Below are 19,592 nucleotides of genomic sequence, written 5' to 3'. Positions count from 1 at the left end.
AAAACTATGAAACATTTGCAATTCCAAATCTTCAGTGTCAATTAGAATTAACAATTGTCTCAGCTCTAATCTTTGTGGATTACCATTTTCCACCTTCTTTTGTTCGGAATAACTGTCTTTTACCCATACTATCCTCTCATTTCTTTTAGTCAGCTTGGGATAAGTTGCAATTTGGGAACATGTTGCCTTCAAGTAAATGCATTCACTCAGACCGATAATAGAGACTTCGTGCAATATATAAAAATTGCTTTCATTACTTTGTTGATTGCTGCTTTATAATGACATGTTAAATGTTGAGTTAAATGACAACTTTACATCTCTATAAATATACCTTACGTATTTCAACACCACTTTCGAACCATGTAATCAATTCCTATGAGCTTGATTGAAAGGCTCCCTGGTAAGCAAGCAGACTACCAAAGTGGGCAAAATATGTAGCATTATAGCAGGTGAGTGGTGAAAGCCATATTATTTTGGAAGGTGTTTATTTGTTTTTCTGTCTTTAGATCTGTACGTGCCATTTCCAGAAACCTCTGTTGCTCTCCTAACTAGAACATGAAATGTGTAATGTCTGACCCCTCCTTGGAAGCTATACAATCTGCGTTTGCAATGTAATTTGGCTTCTGAAGGTCAGGTCAAATTTTTGTCCTGCTGCCTCACAGATTAATAAAACAAATCTTCCTGTATATATCCTAAACCATTATGGGGTTTAACATTTTGTAGAATCAGAGAGTCATAGAATCCCTATTGTGGGATTCCTTTGTGCAATTTGACTGACACTTTTCTGACTCCACTTCAAAAGCAGGCCATTTGGCCCATCATATCCACACTGACTCTCTGAAGAGCAGCCCACCCAAACCACTTCCCCCCTCCAACCCTGTAACCTTGCATTTCCCACACTAACCCACCTAGCCCGCACAGCCCTGAACACTATGGGCAATTTAACATGGCCAATCCACCCTAACCCTCACATCTTTGGACTGCAGGAGGAAACCAGAGCACCCAGAGGACACAGGGAGAATATGCAAACTCCACGCAGTCACCTGAGGTTGGAATCAAACCCTGGTGCTGAGAAGCTGCAGTACTAATCACTGAGCCTCTACACTGCCCATTTCTTTGAAATTACCATTGCAGCCAGTCTCATGTTCCAGCCAACATTTACTTGCCTCTATCTTAACTTTTACTCACAATGCTGAATTGTAGAACACCAGTTATTTTGGCTGCATGTCTGTTCCAGATGTTTGGTGTGAACGATCATTCACCTGAAATGTTAGCTCTCCTTTTCTCACCACAAATGCTGATAGAGCAAAGAATATTTCCAAACTTCTCTCTCCCTGTTTCATTGATTTTGGCAATTTCTCCATTTGTCTAATGCAGAAATCCCTTCTGATAACAAGTGCTCCTTGAACCTATTCAGTATTCATCCTGACAATCTCTAGTTTTGCACTAACAATCCAAATAAAGTAATCTGTTTGTGCTTATTTAACCTATTCCTCTGTTTTAAAATGCTGCGTGATGTCTCCTCAGTTTACTTTCAACCTCCTCCAGCTTTCATCATTTTAAAGAAGAGATGGCTTGAGTTAGGAGATAGTTGCATTTATACAGCTGTCTTCCTGGGCCTTATCTGAGAACTCAGACAGTGTCAGTAGACTGTGAAGAGAAGGCAGCATTTTAGGGCTCAGTTCCATCCTTATTCATTTACCACTTAAATCCCAGATGCTGGTGAGACCATTGCATGACCATTGTGGTTAGGAATCCTGGCTAATTTCTTCTTTTCCCACCTCGATAGTAAATTTGCAAATCCTTTAACAGTTAGTCTTCAAGGGTTATTTTACTCAAGCACATATTTCTTTATTCTTCATTCACGGGATGAGGGTGTCACTGGCCAGGCAGCATTTATTGCCCATCCTAATTGTCCAAAGGGCAGTTAAGAGTCAACCACAATGCTGTGGGTCTGGAGTCACATGTAGGCCAAACCAGGGAAAGATGGCAGCTTCCTTCCCTAAAGCATATTAGTGAACCAGATGGGTTTTTCCTGACAATTGACAATGGATTCATGGTCATTATTAGACTCTTAGTTCCAGATATTTATTGAATTCAAATTCTACCAGCTGCTGTGGCAGGACTCGAACACGGGTCCCCAGTCCATTATCTGGGTCTCTGGATTAACCATCAAGAGGCTATCACCTCCCCATATGTGTAAAGATAAAATTTCCAACTTTTAGACAACACAAATAATTTGAAGGTTTACTGTGTGTTTGGTACAAGCACAGTTCAATGACAAGCTTTTAGACAGAGGGTAATGGCTTAGAGGAAAGAAATGACATCTTTCTGAAAGAAAGACTTATATTTCGTCAGCACCTTTTTTACGCTGAATTCCCAAATTGCTTTATTGCCAACAAAGTGCTTTTTGAAATGGAATCATTGTTGTAGGAAAAGTGTCAGTCAAATTACACAAATGTATTCCACAAACAGCAAAGTGACAATGGACACACAGTATCTGCCCTTGTCATGCCTGAGGGACAAATATTGCCCAGATTATCAGGTTATCTCCCTTTGTCTTCTTTTTGGAAATAATATTGTAGGATCTTTAAATCCAACTGAAGGGGGAGATGGAACCTAAGTTTAACATCTTATTACAAAGTTGGTACATGCTAGCAGTACAGCTTTCCCTCAATATGCACTTAGATGTCAAATTTCATTTCCTCTTTTGTTTAAGTCTCTTGAACTGACAACCTTATTACTAAGAAACAAAATTTGCTACTAACTGAGGTTGACACAAATAAATAATTTCTATAACGTGATCCTCTTAATTCAAAGTCACTTCTTTGATATTGGTTAATAACTTCTTTCACTTTTAATTCTATCCTGGTGCACCATTTTGGGGATCTGACCAACTTTGAAGTTCGATAGATTGAAACAACAACTTGCATTTATAAATGCCCCAAAATGACCCTTCACAGGAACATTATCAAACAAAATATGACAAGACCTTAAGGTATAGGAGCAGAATTAGGCCATTCAGCCCTTGAGTCTGCTCCACCATTCGATCAAGGCTGACATGTTTCTCAACCCCATTCTCTTGCCTTCTCCCCTTTTTGATTTCTTATTAATCAAGAACTGATCTATCTCTGTCTTAAAAACACTCACTGACTTGGCTTTCATAGCTCTCTGTAGCAATGAGTTCCACACAGTCACCGCCCTCTGGCTGAAGAAATTCCTCCTCATCTCAGTTCTAAAGGGTCATAACCTTCACTCTGAGTCAGTCTCTCCTACCAGTAGAAACATCTTCTCTGTGTCCGCTCGACCCAAGTCTCTCAAGTATCTTGTAAATTTCAATAAGATCCCCCCCACCCTCATTCTTCTAAACTCCATTGAACACAGACTCAGATGTCTCAACTGCTCGTCATATGACATCCTTCATCCACGGGACCATTCTTGTAAACCTCATCTGGACCCCTCCAAAGCCTGCAGATCTTTTCTCAGATACATGGCCCAAAACTGCTCACAATATTCCAAAGGCAGTCTAACCACACCCTGATACAGCGTCAACGGTACATCTCTACCCCCATATTCTAGCCTTCCTGAAAATGAATGCCCACATTACATTCCCCTTCCTTAACAGCCAACTGAACCTACATGTTAACCTTAAGAGAATCCTGAACTAGGACTCCTAAGTCCTTTTGCTGTTCAGGTTTCTGAAGCCTTTCCCCTTTTAGAAAATATTCTATGCCTTTACTCTTCCTACCAAAATGTATAACATTACATTTTGCCATATCGTATTCTATCTGCCACTTCTTTGCTCACTTTCCTAGCATGTCCAAGTCCACTGCAAGCTCCTGCTTCCCCAACATTAACTACCCCTACACCTGTCTTTGTGTCATCTGCAAGCTCAGCAATAATGTCCTCAGTTACTTTGTCCAGATTGTTAGTGTTCAACGTGAATTGTTGTGATCCCAACCTTTTGGAGTTGCAATGCCCATCAGCCATGATTTAAATGGCGGAGTGGACTTGATGGGCCGAATGGCCTTACTTCCACTCCTATGTCTTGTCATCTTATGGTCTTATGACCCCTGTGGAACTCCACAAGTTATCGGCTGCCATCCCTTTGTCACCACTCTCTGCCTTCTGCCAGGCAGCCATTCCTCTATCCATGTCAGTACTTCACCTCTCACACCTTAAGAACCAGTCATGCGAGGAGGTATTAAGATGGATGATCAAATATTTGCCGAAAGAGCTGGTGTCAAGGAGAGGGAGAGAGACAAGTGGAAAGATTTAGGGAAGGGTTTTCTGAGTTTACAGGCTGAAGGCATGGCCACCAGTAAAATGCAGAAATGTGGAAATGTGCAAAGTTGGAGTAGCGTTGATCAGGGATTTGCATTGCCCTATGTGTTTTGCTAATGTTGTCCCCTTGTTTAAGAAGGGCAGCAGGGATAATCCAGGTAGTTATCGACCGGTGAGCCTGACATCAGTGGTAGGGAAGCTGCTGGAGAAGATACTGAGGGATAGGATCTATTCCCATTTGGAAGAAAATGGGCTTATCAGTGATAGGCAACATGGTTTTGTGCAGGGAAGGTCATGTCTTACCAACTTAATAGAATTCTTTGAGGACATGACAAAGTTGATTGATGAGTGAAGGGCTGTAGATGTCATATACATGGACTTCAGTAAGGCTGATAAGGTTCCCCATGGCAGGCTGATGGAGAAAGTGAAGTCACATGGGGTCCAGGGTGTGCTAGATAGATGGATAAAAAAACTGGTTAGGCAACAGGAGACAGAGAGTAGTAGTGGAAGGGGGTTTCTCAAATTGGAGACCTGTGACCAGTGGTGTTCCACAGGGATCTGTGCTGGGACCACTGTTGTTTGTGATATACATAAATGATTTGGAGGAAGGTGTAGGTGGTCTGATCAGCAAGTTTGCAGATGACACTAAGATTGGTGAAGTAGCAGATAGTGAAGTGGACTGTCAGAGATTACAGCAGAATATAGATAGATTGGAGAGTTGAGCAGATAAATGGCAGATGGAGTTCAATCCGGGCAAATGCGAGGTGTTGCATTTTGGAAGATCTAATTCACAAACAAACTATACAGTAAATGGAAAAGTCCTGGGGAAAATTGATGTTCAGAGAGATCTGGGTGTTCAGGTCCATTGTTCCCTGAAGGTGGCAACGCAGGTCAATAGGGTGGTCAAGAAGGCATACGGCATGCTTTCCTTCATCGGACGGGGTATTGAGTACAAGAGTTGGCAGGTCATGTTACAGTTGTATAGGACTTTGGTTCGGCCACATTTGGAGTACTGTGTACAGTTCTGGTCGCCACATTACCAAAAGGATGTGGATGCTTTGGAGAGGGTGCAGAGGAGGTTCACCAGGATGTTGCCCTGTATGGAGGGTGCTAGCTATGAAGAGAGGTTGAGTAGATTAGGGTTATTTTCATTAGAAAGATGGAGATTGAGGGGGGACCTGATTGAGGTCTACAAAATCATGAGGGGTATAGACAGGGTGGATAGCAAGAAGCTTTTTCCCAGAGTGGGGGACTCAATTACTAGGGGTCATGAGTTCAAAGTGAGAGGAGGAAAGTTTAAGGGAGATATGCGTGGACAGTTCTTTACACAGAGGGCAGTGGGTGCCTGGAATGCGTTGCCAGGGGAAGTGGTAGACGTAGACACGATAGTATCTTTTAAGATGTATCTGGACAGGTACATAGATGGGCAGGGAGCAAAGGGATACAGACCCTTAGAAAATAGATGACAGGTTTAGACAGGATTTCGATCGGCGCAGGCTTGGAGGGCCGAAGGGCCTGTTCCTGTGCTGTAATTTTCTTTGTTCTTTGTTGTTTTGTTGTGTTTACAGAGAACAGGAGGGCTAAAACCATGGAGACATCCAAATTTTAATAAGTATATGAGATTAGACATGCGCATGGCAGGTCTTTGCAAACAAAAGGCCCACTGCTGCATCGCTCCTCATCAGGTTGGGCCAACGTGATTACATTGTGAAGCTCATATAGTTTCTCATCAATATACATTAATGAGCTCTGTCGATATTCATGAAACATATGCATTAGTTTAATACTTTATGTTTTGTCAGGCTTGGAGTTTCAACCTGCAAACTGGGCAGGCTGCTGTCACATAAATGTACCCAGTTTGCAATTATCCTTACTATTCCCAGTCCATTAACTGTTCTTGGAATTATGCCCTGGAGCTGCTCCATCAGTTGCAATGCTGACTGCAAATGTTGTGAGAATTGTAACCTGAAGCTAACAAAAGAAGCTGTAATTATCCATGCCTTATGAGCAGCCTGTCTGATACTTTGCTGAAAGACCAGAGCTCATCTTGTCACTGCTCTGGAGAGGCCAAGAAGTGGGAATGAACTAAAATTAAAACCAAAAGAGGGAGCCTGATCCATGGAAATGAGCATGGCAGCTCAGCAATTCTTAACCAGTTCAACCTCAGTCACAAATGATCAAAACCTCCCTTTACATTTTCAAGCATGCATGGGGAAATCCGTCTTATATACTTCAATCTGGAAACAAGAGAGATCAATGCTTAGCCGAGCTAAATTGACTGTTTCTTTCTAGGCTCTACCACCCACTTCTGTCAGGTTACTTACAACTAGGACCCAAATGGGTCAGGGTCCCGATACATCCTCTCTCACCATCTGTCAGTGGATAGTTTATCCTGAGTAAAGATTGTTCACTCACATGGGTATGGACTACCTTCCATTATCTGATGGCAGCAGTGATTATAACCAGGAAATTGCAGCAAGCAACAAAGGGCCTTACAACAGAAATATTTGCTAGAATCAGTTTTAGTTTCCTGGGGCCAGACCATCCACCCCAAATGGACCAAGTTTATTAATTAGAGAAGGACTATCATACCACTTTCTCAACAGATGCAACAGGACATGGGTGCAGAACCCCCCCAGCCCCTTCCTTACATGATGGCAGCAGTGATTACAGCCAGGAAATGGCAGCAAGTAACAAAAGGGTCAGCTAGAGAGAAGCTCAGTGATAGCACAGTGTGGAGTGAGGGCAGCCCAGTAAATCAACTGAAGGAAGGGGCGAGGATACCTGAAGGGAACCCCAGCAGCAAAAATGAGGGAGATGACTTTAGCACCTAACCAGTCTCTGCAAAGTGGCAAAAACCCAGACACAGCACTGACCACGGGCAGGCAACAAGCTGTTTTCTGCTTTCACCACGCAGATAACAGAAACACAATAAAATATCCTTGCCTTTATCATACCCACCCGGGACTATGCAGCAAGTGCCAACCTAACCCCATATTGAAAGAATTGGCACCAAGAAGTCAGCAAACACCAGTAGCTATCAATATGAAACAATGAGAGATGAGTTGATAGTGGGCTGCATCTTAAAGATCATATCAGCATGTTTACAGAATGAAGAGGGTTTCACTCTCGTAAAAGTTGCTAGAATGGAGTGTTTTTAATCCAAGGGGACAGTGAACTTTCCTGGCACCAGACTGTCCACTCTAAGTGGATCAAATTTATTAACTGGAGAATAACTAACATGCCACTTTATTTGACAGGTGCAGTAGGCTGAAGGTGCAGAACACACAGCCCTCCCCCAGCCCTGGCTTCTTGTCCTCACCATAGTGGGAAAGTTCCTCATCAGTAGAAACACTGTTCAGCCAACTTGGCTGGCGTCCATGAATACCAGAGGGAAAGGCATTTTCAAGGGATTTTCTGAAACAGCAGAAGGAGATTTCTGCCAGTGGGATGAAAGTTTGAAAAAACAAACTCCAATACATAATCATCCAAGAATTTGATGCTATTGAGGAACGAGATACATTCATCTTGGGGAATGTCATACACCTACAAAGCAAGTCTAGCTAGTCTGGCATCATGATTGATTGCAAGAAAACAAGTTTTAAATTGGATACAGGAAAAGGCGCCTCTATTCTTTCAAATTCAACATACCCAGGATGAAACCTCAATTTCTCCAACAATCTTCCAACAAAATTCAAGGTGTTGGAGGCATGGCAACAAGAATGCAAGGGCACATGCACAATCACTATAATCTAAAGACATTACCACAACATAAAAATTAAGCACCAGAACTTTGAAGAAGTATACACTGGCTGTTTTTCTTTCACAGTGGCTGCCTTTCCTTCTTCCAGTGAAATTCTGCCTGAGAAAATACACGATGCTGACGTTAAACTTTCTGGTGGGTCTGCAGATCAGAGCACTATGCAGGCCCTTCCTAATGATTCCAATTCAAATGCAGACATATATATCCCAGCTTTCTGTATCTGCCCATCCCCTCCAAACCATCAGCAAACCCCCACCTTCTCACCTTCCAATTTTAGAGGTAATTTTCTCCTGTGTCTCTTTGAACCTCTTCGAAGTTCAAACTTTTTGTTTCCAAAGTCATCTGTAGAACAGCTTTTATCAGAACTGAGGAGAGTAAGGGAGTTAGTGAAAAGTGGTTTAAACTTTGGAAGGATTTGAGGAAGTTGATATAAGCAGCATCTGCCCAGTGACCACAGAATGCAAAGTGAGGAGCGCCATCTTCACAATTAGTTGTAAGACATTTTGCACAAAGAAGCTGTTGATCCAGAACTCATTGCCAGTGTTAGTGACTGAAACAGAGACTGCGCCAACATTTGCATTAGGTTAGATTGTCTGCTGAAGAAAGGATGAGTAAAGGAGTAAGAGGACAGAGAAGCAACATGAAATTAGGATAATAAAATGTCAGGCTGGATGAACACAGCAGGCCAAGCAGCATCTCAGGAGCACAAAAGCTGACGATTCGGGCCTGGACCCTTCATCAGAGAGGGGGATGGGGTGAGGGTTCTGGAATAAATAGGGAGAGAGGGGGAGGCGGACCGAAGATGGAGAGAAAAGAAGATAGGTGGAGAGAGTATAGGTGGGGAGGTAGGGAGGGGATAGGTCAGTCCAGGGAAGATGGACAGGTCAAGGAGGTGGGATGAGGTTAGTAGGTAGATGGGGGTGCGACTTGGGGTGGGAGGAAGGGATGGGTGAGAGGAAGAACCGGTTAGGGAGGCAGAGACAGGTTGGACTGGTTTTGGGATGCAGTGGGTGGAGGGGAAGAGCTGGGCTGGTTGTGTGGTGCAGTGGGGGGAGGGGACGAACGGGGCTGGTTTAGGGATGCGGTGGGGGAAGGGGAGATTTTGAAACTGGTGAAGTGCACATTGATACCATTAGGCTGCAGGGTTCCCAGGCGGAATATGAGTTGCTGTTCCTGCAACCTTCGGGTGGCATCATTGTGGCACTGCAGGAGGCCCATGATGGACATGTCATCTAAAGAATGGGAGGGGGAGTGGAAATGGTCTGCGACTGGGAGGTGCAGTAGTTTGTTGCGAACTGAGCGGAGGTGTTCTGCAAAGCGGCCCCCAAGCCTCCGCTTGGTTTCCCCAATGTAGAGGAAGCCACACCGGGTACAGTGGATGCAGTATACCACATTGGCAGATGTGCAGGTGAACCTCTGCTTAATGTGGAATGTCATCTTGGGGCCTGGGATAAGGATGAGGGAGGAGGTGTGGGGGCAAGTGTAGCATTTCCTGCGGTTGCAGGGGAAGGTGCCGGGTGTGGTGGGGTTGGAGCTCAGTGTGGAGCGAACAAGGGAGTCACGGAGAGAGTGGTCTCTCCGGAAAGCAGACAGGGGTGGGGATGGAAAAATATCTAGGGTGGTGGGGTCGGATTGTAGATGGCGGAAGTGTCGGAGGATGATGCGTTGTATCCGGAGGTTGGTGGGTGGTCTGTGAGAACGAGGGGGATCCTCTTTTGGCGGTTGTGGCGGGGGCGGGGTGTGAGGGATGTGTTGCGGGAAATACGGGAGACGCGGTCAAGGGCGTTCTCGATCACTGTGGGGGGAAAGTTGCGGTCCTTGAAGAACTTGGACATCTGGGATGTGCGGGTGTGGAATGTCTCATCGTGGGAGCAGATGCGGTGGAGGCGGAGGAATTGGGAATAGGGGATGGAATTTTTGCAGGAGGGTGGGTGGGAGGAGGTGTATTCTAGGTAGCTGTGGGAGTCGCTGGGCTTGAAATGGACATCAGTTACAAGCTGGTTGCCTGAGATGGAGACAGAGAGGTCCAGGAAGGTGAAGGATGTGCTGGAGATGGCCCAGGTGAACTGAAGGTTGGGGTGGAAGGTGTTGGTGAAGTGGATGAACTGTTTGAGCTCCTCTGGGGAGCAAGAGTCGGCGCCGATACAGTCATCAATGTACCGGAGGAAGAGATGGGGTTTGGGGCCTGTGTAGGTGCGGAAGATGGACTGTTCCACGTAACCTTCAAAGAGGCAGGCATAGCTGGGGCCCATGCGGGTGCCCATGGCCACCCCCTTGGTCTGTAGGAAGTGGGAAATTAGGGCTAGTTTTCCTTGTGATAGAGATAATGGGAACTGCAGATGCTGGAGAATCCGAGATAACAAAGTATGGAGCTGGATGAACACAGCCGGAAAAGCAGCATCTTAGGAGCACAAAAGCTGACGTTTCGGGCCTAGACCCTCGAAACGTCAGCTTTTGTGCTCCTGAGATGCTGCTTGGCCTGCTGTGTTCATCCAGCTCCACACTTTGTTTTTCCTTGTGATAGACGCTGATTTGACTTTTTGAACTGTAAGAACTGTTTCTGTGTTCCTAAATCATTTTTATGTGGTGTTGTTCCAAATTGACTGTCAAAGACTGAGAGAAAGCTACATCCCTGAAGACAATGCATCGAAGCACCACTTTATTGCTTATCTCCCTGTGCCATCTCCCTCCATCACCAACAGAACTGAACAACTCACATTAACTCATGCAGGTTTTGTGTTCGAGTGCTCTGCCTCAGTAATAGTGATTTCCAAGCTGGCTGAGGCACCAAACTGAACTCATGTCTCGTCTACAGCTATATAGGCTTATATTTTCAATCCTCTTCCTTCAAATGGTCTACTGATTTTTATAATTTACATTAATCGTATGGATGTGAAAATGGGAGGAATGCTTCATAAGTTTTCAGATGATGCCAAAATTAGTGTGGAGTAGTGAGCAGTGATAAAGATCACCTCAGAGTACTACAGGCCTTTGATCAGATGGGCCGATGGGCCAAGGAGTGGCAGATCAAGTTTAATTTAGATAAATGTGAGGTGCTGCACTTTGGAAAGGCAAACCAGGGCAGGACTTATACACTTAAAAAAGGGTCCTGAAGAGTGTTGCTAAACAAAGAGACTTTGATATGCAGGTTCATTGTTTTTTGAAAATAGAGTCACACATAGACAGGGTAGTGAGAAGGCTCTTGGTACGCTTGCCTTTTAATGGTCAGTGCATTGAATATAGGAGGTAAACGTCATATTACAGCTGCAGGGGATGTTGTTTGAGCCCGATTCTGGAATACGGTATTTAATTCTCATCTCCCTGCTGTAGGAAAGACGTTATTAAACTTGAAAGGATTCAGAAAATATTCACAAGGGGATGTTGCCGGGGTTGGAGGGTTTGAGCCATAGGGAGGGGCTGAATTGGCTGGGGCGATTTTTCCTGGAGTGTCGGAGGCTGAGGAGTGACTTTACAGACGTTTATAAAATCAAGAGGGGTATGAGCAGGGCTTATAGCCCAGGTCTTTATTCCCAGGATAGCAGAGTCCAAACTAGAGGGCATAGGTTTAAGGTGAGAGGGGAAATATTTAAAAGGGGCCTAAGAGGTAACCTTTTCAAGCAGAGGGTGGTGCGTGGATGGAACAAGCTGCCAGAGGAAGTGGTGGAGGCTTGTACAATTATAACAGAGAAAAGGCATCTGGATGGATACATTAACAGGAAGGGTTTAGAGGGATATGGTCAAATGCTGGCAAATGGGGCTAGATCTACTCAGGGTACCTTGTAGGCATGGACGAGTTGAACCAAAGGGTCTGTTTCCGCGCTGTACATCTCTATGGCCCTGTGCCTCTACAACTGACATCAAACGACTGACCACCTCCCTATGCTGAACTCTTCCAGATTCTTTTGACATACTGAAAAAAAAAGCAACTTGCTTTTTCACAGCTGAGTAGAATGTTACCATCAATTATCACTTGTGGGGAGAGAGGAGAATTTAAATAAATGAGAAACGACATTTTGTCGAACCTTTGTTGTTAACGCAGCCAGGTCAGCCTGTCCTTCTGTGAGAACACCTTCTGTTGGCTAATTACACTGTGAAGCTTTTCCAAATACACCACTGAAAGAGGACTGGCAATAAGTTGGATTTATGGAGCAATAGAAAAGGCAAGGAAGGAATATGGGATAAAAACACAAAGAGTTACATAGCCTTTGTGAAGCTTTGCACATTGCGTGGAGCATTGGCTGACAGAACAATCATTTCCTGGCAGTCTTCAGCTTAAGGACCGCAACTTCCCCCCCACGGTGATTGAGAACGCCCTTGACCGCGTCTCCCGCCTTTCCCGCGACACATCCCTCACACCCCGCCCCCGCCACAACCGCCCCAAGAGGATCCCCCTCGTTCTCACACACCACCCTACCAACCTCCGGATACAACGCATTATCCTCCGACACTTCCGCCATTTACAATCCGACCCCACCACCCAAGACATTTTTCCATCCCCACCCCTGTCTGCTTTCCGGAGAGACCACTCTCTCCGTGACTCCCTTGTTCGCTCCACACTGCCCTCCAACCCCACCACACCCGGCACCTTCCCCTGCAACCGCAGGAAATGCTACACTTGTCCCCACACCTCCTCCCTCACCCCCATCCCAGGCCCCAAGATGACATTCCACATTAAGCAGAGGTTCACCTGCACATCTGCCAATGTGGTATACTGCATCCACTGTACCCGGTGCGGCTTTCTCTACATTGGGGAAACCAAGCGGAGGCTTGGGGACCGCTTTGCAGAACACCTCCGCTCAGTTCGCAACAAACAACTGCACCTCCCAGTCGCAAACCATTTCCACTCCCCCTCCCATTCTCTTGATGACATGTCCATCATGGGCCTCCTGCACTGCCACAATGATGCCACCCGAAGGTTGCAGGAACAGCAACTCATATTCCGCCTGGGAACCCTGCAGCCATATGGTATCAATGTGGACTTCACCAGTTTCAAAATCTCCCCTTCCCCCACTGCATCCCTCAACCAGCCCAGTTCATCCCCTCCCCCCACTGCACCACACAACCAGCCCAGCTCTTCCCCCCCACCCACTGCATCCCAAAACCAGTCCAACCTGTCTCTGCCTCCCGAACCGGTTCTTCCTCTCACCCATCCCTTCCTCCCACCCCAAGCCGCACCCCCAGCTACCTACTAACCTCATCCCACCTCCTTGACCTGTCCGTCTTCCCTGGACTGACCTATCCCCTCCCTACCTCCCCACCTACACCCTCTCCACCTATCTTCTTTACTCTCCATCTTCGGTCCGCCTCCCCCTCTCTCCCTATTTATTCCAGTTCCCTCCCCCCATCCCCCTCTCTGATGAAGGGTCTAGGCCCGAAACGTCAGCTTTTGTGCTCCTGAGATGCTGCTTGGCCTGCTGTGTTCATCCAGCCTCACATTTTATTATCTTAGTCTTCAGCTTGTTTCTGTTTAGCCCCCAAAACTGTTCACATTGTTTGCATAAGAACTGAATCTCGAAAATATCTCTCTTTGGCTGATACCTGCAGTGTTCATTTCAAAACTGTTGTTCTGCCAGTTTCAAGTTGATTTCATTCATTGATAATAAATCATGTAATTTCAGAGCAATACTATTAATTAACACATCATCACAATAAACTCACAGACCATGGGTTTTTCCCACAGATGACTTTGAAGGGCTCACAGCTACAAAGCCTACAGATTACTGAGCGTTGGGGTCAGTTGGAGACTGGAATTTTCTACATTAAACATGGAGAAAACTTTAGTGCTTTCTCTCTTCCACACCATTGTATAAACAGCCGTGGTGCCAGCAGTTGAAGTGGCAACTGCCAATAAGGGTCATCCATTGTGGAATCAACCTGGAATAAGGCGTATCAATACCATTTAGTCCTTGATGGTAAACACAAAAAACTCCTGAACTTTAATTATGCAATCTCTGTCCAAACTGCTCAGCTTTCAGTGGGTGCATGTTTAAAGAGAATTTGCACTTTAAGAACATGTTACAAATATGTGTCGCTGTTGTTGAAGTACAAAAGGAAATCAAGCTTAAGGTCCTTATGTAAGTAATACCCAAATGATTAAAGCTATGCCCCCAATTTGCTGTAAATACTATGCACATCCAAATTCTAAAAATGACCTTGTGTGCGTACAGTCTTTACAATGTATATAGCTTCCATTAACTTTTCCTGTCTCCACAGACGCTGCTGAGTTTGTCCAGCACTTTCAGTTTTCAAACAGAATTTTACTTTTATGCAACAATGTTCTGTTTTGTTTTGCAGTGAGCTTTGTGAAAAATAATCTTGGTACTGCATCTGACTTTCAAGGCCTTTCTCTCAGAGTAACAAGGGCCTTCTCATCCGAGATGCAGAAGAGAAAATCTCACGTTAATTGGAAGAGGATAGAGAAATCACAAACAAACCTTTCACAACTAACTCGGCATAGTTGGAAACGCCGGCACCTCCCTCGGATTCAATCACACAGCGATAGTGGTCCGTGTCACTCCGTACAGTGTTAGCTACGTTGAAAGTTGCTACAAATCGACGGTAGTTGAACACCTTGGTCTCCTTCATGGGAGTGTCCTTCCCACTGAGTCGCTAGGGAGAAGGAGGGCAATGTGAAGTCGCACTTAAACTGAAAATGCACTCATTCCATTGTCATGTACAATCAAACAATACTGTCTTTTCCAGGAAGGAAATGATGACCAAATGATGAGCAATGATGAGGAAAAGATGAGCAATGGCCCAACACAGAGGAGCAATTTTAACTAAGACTACCCCCATTGGCAACTTAGTAGATGGGTGGCATGAAGTTTGCGGCCTGATGTTTTCTTAATTCATTTATGGGATGTGGGCACATTTGGCTAGGTCAGCATTTACTGTCCACCCAGTTATGAGTCAACCACATTGCTGTGGATCTGGAGTCACATGTAGGCCAGACCAGGTAAGGATGGTATTTTCCCTCCCTAAAGGACATTCGTGAGCCAGATGGGCTTTTCCCAACAATTAACAATGGATTCTTGGTCATCTTGAGGGAGAAGGAGAGCATTCCCAATGTTTATTGGATTTAAATTCCACCATCTGCCTTGACGAGATTTGGACCTGGGTCACCAGAACATTACCTGAGTCCAGGAGTAATGCCACTAGGCCATTGCCTTCCAATGATGTAGGTGGTCTGGAAAACTATTTCAACCAGCCCTGGGAGCTTCTCAACCATAAATTTGTTAAAATCGTCCCCATTCATTGTAATGTGTGATCTCTCTCTTGGGAAAGCTCTATTCTTGTGTTGTCTTGCAACAAAAAATCTGGGGTGAAAGGGTGTGAGCTTTTCCAGCTCTTTGTCTTTACTCATTCTAGCCATACTGAGGTATAGTATGGTCAGCTGGCAGAATGGGGTATGTGAAATGATTAAGTGACTAACTAAGAGTGAGTGGGCCTCACTGTCTGAGTACATGTTTCCAGTTTGGAATCTCACTAGCTGAACCAGGATGCTGCCTGGACTGGAGTGCAGGTCTTATGTGGAAAGGTTGAGGGAGTTTGGGCTTTTTTCATGGGAGCGAAGAAGGATGAGAGGTGACTTGATAGAGGTGTATGAGATGATGAGCGGCATAGATAGAGTGGCTACCCAGTGGCTTTTTCCCAGGGTGGAAATAACTATTACGAGGGGTCATAACTTTAAGGTGATTGGAGGAAGGTTTGGCGAAATGTCAGAGGTAGGTTCTTCACACAGAGAGCGATAGGCGTGTAGAATGCACCGTCGGCAGTGGTAGTGGAGTCAGATATTTTAGAGACTTTTAAGCGGCTCTTGGATAGGCATATGGAGGATAGTAAAATGTAGGATATGCAGGGTAGATTGGTCTTAGTAGATTAATGAGTCGGCACAACATCATGGGCCAAAGTACTGTGCTGTACTGTTCTATGTTCTATGTTTAAACATATTACAGACTCTTCGGCCCATTATGCATGAAGTCCCAGCACTTGAACAATTGCTCACAACATGCAGTCCTGTGCCGTGCACACCAAAAAGATGCTGATTTCAACCCATAGTCTGTTGATCTCTATCGCAGGGGAGTTAAATTTCTTTTTTCTCACTATCTGAAGGTTAGGCTTACAATCAACCAAAGGCTTCTGCCCTGAATCCGAGGATCCCTGCTGTGAGCATGTCGACTCTGTTGAAATGATCAGGTTCAACGATGCCATTCTGTGTCTGAGTTGCCTGGCAGCACAAATGATCAAGGCTCACGTAAAACTAATAAACACTTAGTCAAGGTAACAAAGGGAACCTGGTGCTCATGCAAGCAGCTTCCTAACCAAAGCAGGAAGAGAAAATGACAAGTGACTATTAAGATATTCATAAAGCAAAATCCACTGGGAATTGTTCACAGCTCACAGCTGCCAAATACTAGAAAACACAGGTAATTAAGAATAATATATTTGATGTTACATGTCCTCTCATACCTCTCTACTTTTTATAACTGGTGCCAAGGCAATGAAAGTATCGCAACTTGATCCTGCCCAGAACAAACCTTTGTGAAAATGTCACCCTTGATTCAGTAACACTCTCAACTCTAAACTGATGTGGAGATGCCAGTGTTGGACTGGGATGGATAAGGTCAAAAATCACACAACGCCAGGTTACAGTCCGACAGGTTTATTTGAAAACACAAGCTTTCAGAGTCTTGCTCCTTCTTCAGGTGTTAGTGAGAGAGCCAGTATCAGACATAGAATTTATAAGCAAAAGATTGAAGGGACATAGAACTATGTATTAAACATATCTAAGATGGTTGTTAAATCTTTAATTGGTTAGAAAGGAGATGCAGGTTTTGGTTGATTCAGATGCAAATCCCAGAATTTCTTTCAAGTCACTGCCTCAAGATAATTAAAGGTTTTGTCAGTATACCAGAGGTGATATTCCAGGTCAGACAATGTATTTTAAGTGTGAGGCCTCGTTTAGAATTGTCTGTGTTGTAACTTGGAGTCAGACTGGTTTTATTTCCGAAATAGGAATTTATAAATTACCACATTGTATCTGCAATTACAAATCTGCTAATGAAAATTCACCCCATAGATTTATATATGTATGTGTGTGAGAGAGAAATTTTGTATGTATGAGAGACAGACTATGTGTGTGTGCTTGAGTGTATGAGTGACAGCATGTGTGACAGAAAGAGAGAGAGTGTGTGTCTGTAAGAGAGAGAGAGTGTGTGTGTGTGTGTGTGTGTGTGTGTGTGTGTGTGTGTGTCTGTGTGTGTGTGTGAGAGAGAGTGTGTGTGTGTGTGTGTGTGTGTGTGTGTGTGTGTGTGTGTGTGTGTGCGCGAGAGACATTGTGTGTAATACAGTGTGTGCAAGAGTGTGTGAGAGACAGAGATTGTGTATGAGGGAGTGTGCATAAGGGAGTGTGTGTGTGTGTGTGTGTGTACATGTGTGCGCATGAGTGTATGTATGGGTGTGCGTGTGTGAGGCAGAGACCATAACTCTGACTCCACACTCCCAACACACGCACACAGAGTCACTCCCCCTCTCTGTCCCCCTCCCACACATACACACAGTCTCTCTCTCCCCGGCCCACATACACACACACACACACACACACACACACACACAAACACACACACACACACACACACACACACACACACACACACACGCAAATCTATGGGGTGAATTTGTATGCAGATACATTCTACTTTGTTCAAGAAGCACACAATCTATAGAGAGTTAATTTTATAAATTCCTATTTTTGAAATAAAACCAGTCTGACTCCAAACAAAAACACAAACAAATTCTAAACAAGGCCTCACACCTAATAGGCATTGTCTGACCTAAAATGTCACTTCATCCTTACACTGCTAAAACTTTTATTTCTCTCAGGGCAGTGACTTGAAAGAAATTCACAATTTATATATACATAATAGTCAATTCAAGTCTTCTAACTGATTGAAGACTTAACAGCATCTCTGGTTTGTTTAGAACATCTCTATCAGTTGTATGGTCCTTTGATGTTTCACTGATAAACTCTGTGTCTGATGCCACCTCTCCCACAAGCACCAGAAGGAGTGAGGATCCAAAAGCTTGTGTTTTCAAATAAACCTGTTGGACTATTACCTGGTGTCTTGTGATTCCTGAGTTTAGTCTGGACAAGTATGAGGTGTTGCAGTTCAGGAGGTCAAATATAAGAGGATTGTATACCGTTAATGGCAACACTTTGCGGGGTATTGTTGTACAGTGAGATCTTGAGGTCCAAGCCCACAGTTCCCTGAAAGTGTTGGCAAGTCATATTGCAGCTGTATAAGGCTTTAGTTAGGTTATATTTGGAGTACGGTGTTCAGTATTGGTCCCCACGCTATAGGAAGGACATGGAGGCATTGGAGAGGGTATAAAAGACGTTTACCAGGATGTTGCCTAGATTGGAGTGCATTAGCTATAAGGAAATGTTTGACAAACTTGGATTGCTTTTTGTGAGAATGTCAGAGACTAAAAGAGCAGCCAGATAGAAATATATAAAATTATTAGAGGTATGGTTAGGGTGGATCATCAACCTTTTTTCCCCAGCGTGGAAATGTCAAATACTCAGGGTGTAGGCTTAAGGTGAGAGGGGGGAAAGTTTAAAGGAGATGTGTGAGGAAAGGTTTTTACATAGAGGCTGGTAGGTAGCTGGAACATGCTGCCAGGGGAGGTGGCCAAAGCAGATGCAATAGCAACATTTAAGAGGCATTTAGACAAACACATGAACGAGCACAGAATAGGGGAAATGGTCCATGTGCTGGCAGATGAGTTAGGTTTACAATGGCATCGTGGTCAGCACAGACATGGTAGGGTGAAGGGCCTGTTTCTCTGCTGTACTCTTCTATGTTTCATGTTCTAGTCTAATTTTCCAGCAATTGACCCACTGTCTAGAATGGTGGGTTATGGGTTGAAGTTCGATACTAAGGTAATATTAGCGAACAGCAAGGTAATTTCTACCTGGTCTGTTGGCTTCTGGAACATCATCACTTAAAGAATAGATAATCTGGCCTTTCTCCATTAATGCTTCTGGGGCTTACTACATGCAATTTAACTGCCACATTTTCTACACTGCAATAGTGATTACTTTTCAATATTCCTTCATGGGACATAAAGCCACTTTGGCATGTTGTGAGGTTGTGAAAAGTGCTTTATAAATGCAAATTTTTCCCTTTATATTGGTGTCAAGGGATAGCAATCAAGAAATGTCCCCAGCTTCAATTCCCTCCCTAACTCAGAGAGACTGAGACAAATTACCTATCTGCCAGAGATCATGTGAAACATCTACATGTGGGTTTTCATAGCTTAAAAACAACCTTTAATTTAAAATGAACCCAAAGGACGGAGCTTAGCAAATGTATTGTATGCATCTACTTCAAAACTCAAAGGGATTGAATAAGATATTAATTTTTTTGCAATAGAAAGACATAAATACTGGTTGTATTGAGGTACAATGTCAGGACATATCATGATTTACAAAATGGTCACTACTGCCAGACAGGTTTCTCAAGTCTTAACAAGTAGTATCATA

General features: G+C 44.3%; 1 protein-coding gene across 3 annotated transcripts in view; it reads right to left on the bottom strand.

Moving 5' to 3' along the window:
* Nucleotides 1-19,592, bottom strand: part of LOC125451651 (receptor-type tyrosine-protein phosphatase mu-like) — an 820,886-nt gene that overhangs the window by 481,203 nt on the left and 320,091 nt on the right. For all 3 annotated transcript variants that reach the window (XM_059646218.1, XM_059646219.1, XM_059646220.1), the window contains exon 6: nucleotides 14,482-14,656. In XM_059646218.1, the coding sequence (XP_059502201.1) occupies nucleotides 14,482-14,656 (175 nt within the window). The remainder of the gene's footprint in view (nucleotides 1-14,481; nucleotides 14,657-19,592) is intronic.

This window comes from Stegostoma tigrinum, chromosome 5, assembly GCF_030684315.1.
Source record: "Stegostoma tigrinum isolate sSteTig4 chromosome 5, sSteTig4.hap1, whole genome shotgun sequence".
In the NCBI taxonomy this organism is placed as follows: Eukaryota; Metazoa; Chordata; class Chondrichthyes; order Orectolobiformes; family Stegostomatidae; genus Stegostoma; species Stegostoma tigrinum.
Note: the sequence above shows the minus strand (reverse complement) of the source record. Positions and strands in the feature narration are given on the sequence as shown.